The 5515-nt window shown below is 52.6% G+C and overlaps 1 protein-coding gene across 1 annotated transcript; it reads right to left on the reverse strand.

Moving 5' to 3' along the window:
* Window positions 1–282: 282 nt before the first annotated feature.
* BARHL2 (BarH like homeobox 2) lies at window positions 283–4987 on the reverse strand. Its single transcript, XM_024743637.1, has 3 exons — window positions 4366–4987; window positions 2379–2604; window positions 283–595 (listed from the first exon to the last, which is right to left on the reverse strand). The coding sequence occupies exons 1-3, from the start codon at window positions 4985–4987 to the stop codon at window positions 283–285; spliced, it is 1161 nt and encodes a 386-aa protein (XP_024599405.1).
* Between the last annotated feature and the right edge of the window lie 528 nt (window positions 4988–5515).

Genomic DNA, 5515 nt, shown 5'->3' on the forward strand with positions numbered 1-5515 from the left:
TTTGTTGATGTTTTCACTTACTGGTCGCACTTTGTGTGGAGTCGGCGTTTTCGCCAGTCACACTCCTGTGGGGAGCTTTCCAGCCCTGTCTCTGGGGGTGGGGAGATGGAGAGTGGAGGGCTGGCTCCTCTTTGGGCCCCCCCTCCACCCGCTGGTGAGTGTCTTCTTCTCTTACTTCTTTGCTACCCGGTTGGCTGCAAGGGACCGGACAGCCTGGTGCCGGGAGAGGAGGGGCAGCTGTCCGGGTCGGGGAGGGGACAGGGAGGGACAGTGACTTGCTCTTCACCGGGGATGTGGGGTGCCTGGGATGGGGTTGGACAGGGGATTGAGGGCCGGCTGTCCCCCAGGCCCCAGGCCGTGGATGAGCACTCGGGGCACCAGGGGCCGCTGCAGCTGGGGATGGGGTGCAGGAGGAGTCCGGTACATGCTGCTGTACATGGCGGCGGCGGCCGCCGCGGCGGTAGTACTGTCCATGCTGCCCAGCAAGCTTGGGTGGTAGAAATAAGGCGACGGAAACATCCTCTGCAGTGCCGAGTAATTCCCTGCCTCGGCCAGCAGCTCCAGGCCCACCGCAGTCTGCCGCTTCCACTTGGTCCTGAAATAAAAGCAGGCGTGCGTGCACCCTGCAGCTGTGGGCACTGCCCAGGCACCAAGGCCCGTTCTCCCCCCCTCACCTGCCTTCTCTTCCTTGGGGAGCACAGGAAGACTTAGAGAGCGCTAAGAACCAGGAATGAAGCACACCTCCTTGCCCCCTATCCCACCCTCTCCGTCCCAGAATCACCCAAATCCAAGTCAGTTTCCCAAACGATGCCATCAATGTCTGAGACATTCATAAATAAAATTCTCCAATCTTTGCTACCTTTTCCTGACTTTTTGCTCTGACGTTGCCCCCCCCTTACTGTTTGGCTACTGCCTGAAACTTTCCTGGAGGCCAACGGAGACCACTCTTTCTATAGGCAGTCTTCTCCCTCCTCCTCTAATTTCCTTCCCCAAGTGGCTCCCCAGCAATCCCAGAATGTCTGCTCTCTGCCCCTCCCCCTTTCCTCCAGGCTGAGTGAGAAGAAACCGTAAACAAAGGGACACAGAGACTCCTGGGCCTTGGACCCCTGGCCCTCTTGGTCCCCAGGGCTGTGGAGACACATCTCTCTCACCGGCCTGACAGGACCTTACGGCAGGTGTTGGGGGGGGGGCAGTTTAAGAGCCAGGAAGGTGACAAGGGTTTCAAAACGGAATTCGTTTGAGGGAGGACTCTCCCATGGGGACAGTACCTCGGGGCCATTCCAGGAGGGGAAAAATGCATTTCAGGATCTTTTCTCCCCTGAGAGAGAGTAACAATTAAAACCTGTGATCAGCTCCTCTCAGTCTCCTCCCTCCCCCACCGCACCCCACTAGAAGAAGAGGCAGTAGGCCTTTATCAGATGCCTCCTTCGGAACGCAGGGCTGGTGGGCCCTCCATACCCGGCAGCTCCAGCCAAATTAATAAACATGTCGCCCATTTTAAATTGGCTACCAATGACACTAATGTTTTCAGACAGAATTAGGGTGGCTGAAACCGTATGTAATGAGACAGAAAATTATGGTAAAGATGACAACTGGATGGGCATTTCCAACCACACTTATGGACGATTAGAACACAAATGAGAGAAAAGGAGGGGGAGAGAAAATCGAGACAAGGGAGACAACCGTCAGGCTTGGAAACTCGGCATAACCTCGGCCCCAGACCGCACAGGTTGGGTTCACACTGCAGTTCAGGGGCCTACAAGTACTCTCAGCCCCTTTCCTAATTTCCTTTCAAGGGAAGCCATGGTTCCTGGAGGGCTCTGAGGTGGCCAGAATAGGGGACAGACCCTCAGTCTAGATGCCTGACCGGCTGCCAACTCTACCTCTTCCAACTGCCTCACAGGACAAGCAAGGACTTTTAAGCTGAGGCCAGTGGGTCAGCTCTTCCAGGATGGATACAGCCAGACTGTGTGACTGGCTATAGATATTTGGAGCCATCCTGGGGCAGGCCCAAAATGGTGCAATGCACAGGTTTTATGGGCCTGAGTGTCTCCTACATCGATGTCTCAGTTTGAAAAGGTGTGGCTTGATTGATTTGGGGGCAAAATGGGGTAAATTTCAGCCACTCAGGTTTGAGGGAGAAACTATCATATGTTAAGGACACTTAGAAGTGCAAAATTCTCCAAACTCCAGCTACCCAACGATCCCTTTCACCTTGGAGGTGTGGCTAATCCCTCCTCCAGCCAGAAAGCCCCCGACTGCCAGCTCAGGGCCCTCTGAGTCCTTAGTGTCTCCAAGGCCAGGAGGGAAGAAGATTGGTGTAGTAATCTTGACCTGGATGGCCAGACGCCTTTGCTCTCCCACATAGCCTCCCTTACCTGCGGTTCTGGTACCAGGTCTTGACCTGGGTGTCAGTGAGATTGAGCGCAGCTGCCAGGTCCATGCGGTCCTGCACACTCAGGTACTTCTGTCGCTCAAAGCTACGCTCCAGTTGATTGAGTTGGTGGTCGGAGAAAGCCGTCCTGGCTTTGCGAGGTTTTTTGGCTCTCACAGGGGGACTCTCTCGGCTACTCGTAATCTCCCGGTCTCCTTCCTCCTTTGTTCCTACATAGAAACCCAGACACGGCCGTAAGGTAGCCTGGAATGGGGAAGGATGGAGTGTCCTCCTGGCACACACTTCCACATTCCCAAGCCAGCTGCTGGTCTGGGGGTGGGGGAACTATACTCTGTCACCTTCCTTATAAACATACTTGGACCTTAGCCAGTATGGAGGAAGAGGACCAACTGCTGACTAGGGAGTGTGGAGCCTTGTGCAGAGCTCCTAAGAGGGTTCCAAAAGAGTGCTGGATCTTCCCGTCTTTGGAAATGAAAATGAAAAAAAAAAAAACTTTATGATAAAGGGTCCTTTTCTTAATTGTTTCCTTGACTGGGGGGAGACCCTGTCCCTTTCCATTACTGTTTTCACCCTGACTTCATATTTTCTTATGTGTTAGTTTTTAAAAGGTCTTTCAACTTTTTTTTTATTTTTGAGAAGGGGGCACTTTTTTCATTTTACTTCTCCTGTTTACTAAAAGTTATAGGCATTTGTTTTCCTTTTTTCAGATGCACTTGGGAAATGTTGGATCAAGCTCTCTGCAGCTGCTTGCATCAGGTCTCTTAAAGCTTCAGAAAGAATGTCTCCCAGACATTGCGTTCAGCTCAAAATCACTGAGCCCATCCAGGTGACAGCCCAGAGATTTCCGGATTCTATTTGTCAACTTTGGTTTTTTACTGAAATGCTGGGAAATCGATATGTCAATCCCTCTGTTTGTACCCGTTTTTGCTGCGCTCCTTGATCTTCCCTGCAGGAAGAACCATAATCTCTCTAATTGACCCACTGGGGAGGTTGGTGCACAAAAAATCGCCAGACCAGACTGTACATCTGTTTTGGGCACTATTATGCTAATGATACAATAGTAAAATGAAGAGGCAATATCCTACCTTCCAGACAGTCAGCACACATCTTTCCCAGAGAGGACAAAGATTAATAATAATAATAAGCTTATCAGTAAAGGGAAAAAAGAGAACTCTCCTCATATGTTAAAACTCTTTTGCTATGCAAAGACCAGAACACTTATGAAATTCTCTGGGGAGAAGGTGGGAAAAAGGAGTTGAAGGACAATTCCATTGCCATCTTTTGATTTTACAAAAATAGATATCCAATTCCATAAAATTTTACTTTCATAAATGCTACCTCCCAATTTACTTGTAAGGGGCCAAAACTCTTACTGAAATACAGATATTCAGTTAGCACCATGGGGTAGGAAGATTATTTTTTTTAATTGGAACTCTATAATTTTTTACCGTGTGGCCTTCCCTATATTAATCACGATCTAATAATTTTTTAAAAAAAGTTTCCCTGTTAATCGCTTCGGAATTTCTCCCTTCGCTATATCTGATAATTCCCGTTCCAGTGTTCAGAAAATACGGTGTGTAGGAAGGATGGAATGATTTGCATTAAATAATAAGCACCACGTTGTGATCACACCCCTAGGCACTACGAAACACTAAAGTATTTCCCGTCAGATACCCTCCACCTCTGCCCCCTTCCTAATAAATTAAAATGAAGTAAAACAAAGAAAGGAGCTGGATGGCGGTGAGGGTTGGGAGGTAGAAATGTAACAATAATCAGAACTTGGGACGAGTCTCCAAATCGCACGCCCAGGCCTCCCTCCCGCTTGCAGTTTTTGACCGTGGCGCTATCGCCTTAGAAGCTGAGAATCGCCTTCGAATCCCAACAGAGATTCGCGGGAGACAGAAGGGGAGACAGGGAAGCAAGAGGAGGAGAAGCTAGACGGCTGAGGGAGCCAAGGCGGCGCGACTCACCGTGGCATTTGATGTCGCTCTGGGACTCTTCCCGCTTGTCGAGTTTGGTTTTGCTGTCCTCCTGCTCGAGCTTTGGCCTGAAGCTCTCGTGTGCTGCGTTGCTCTCCTGCTTCGGGGTGTGGTGGGGAGAGGAGACGCTGGTGCTGTACGGTGCACACGCCGCCAGAGGTTTGCTGTCGCCCAAGATGTCCTTAATTAAAAAAGAAGAGGTGGAAGTCCTGGGGACCGAGGCGGCCGAGCCCAGCTGCTGGGCGGGTGGCTGCGGCGGCGGCGGTTGCGGCGAAGGCTGCAAACTTTGCGAGGGGGCCGCGGCTGTCGGCGGCGGCGGCGGCGGCGGCGGCTGTTGGCTGTGGTGGAGGTGGTGGTGATGCTGGGGGCCGTCCGCTATCACATGCGGTTCCGGGGGCTCCATGGCGACCGAGATAGGAGAGGAAGGCGCTGTTCCTACAGTATCAATCTCCGAACAGGGAGACGGAGTGGCCTGACTCCTAAAATCCGCGGTCCTGGCCTCGCCGAGCGGGCGGAAATCTCCATTCATCATGCCGGGGCTGCCCGAACTGGCACTGGACAAAATCGTGTCTATTCCAAAACTCGACCCGCTGGCCCCTTCCATTGTTGTCATTTCTACATGAGGTCCACGCCACTCCGCCGCTCCGCTGCCGCCCCGACCAAGCAAAGGAAGCTATCGATCGTAAAGCAGAATAACACGAAACAATGTTGTCGCCGCTTAAAACACAAACAAACAAAAAAAGTGGGGCGGGGAGGGAAGGAAAATTGGGAGGTGGCAATCCGTGGATACTTGCGACACTTTTTTTTTTTTTACCCTAATGCAAAAAGTAGGAGTTTTGGGGAAAGGAAGATAGGGGGGGAAGTTACAAAAATTGTTGAGGAAGCACCGAGCGTGCGCTCCAGGAACGATCGCGCACGTGGCGCGGCGGTGGCTGCGCAGGAGAGCTAGACGGAGGTGCAGGCAGCAGGAGGTGACCCCGACGCCGCCGCCGCTGCTGCCGCCGCCAGGGTCTGCCCACAGCCTGGCACCAGGCGGCAGCGGCGGCGGCGTACGTGGCAGGTGCAGCGACCGCGAAGCCCAGGCAGCCGCGTGCCCTCGGAGCTGCCCAGCGGCTCTCCGAGGTGGTGGCCGCGCGCGACA

This window comes from Neophocaena asiaeorientalis, unplaced genomic scaffold (genome assembly GCF_003031525.2).
Source record: "Neophocaena asiaeorientalis asiaeorientalis breed wild unplaced genomic scaffold, Neophocaena_asiaeorientalis_V1.1 scaffold317, whole genome shotgun sequence".
Lineage (NCBI taxonomy): Eukaryota > Metazoa > Chordata > Mammalia > Artiodactyla > Phocoenidae > Neophocaena > Neophocaena asiaeorientalis.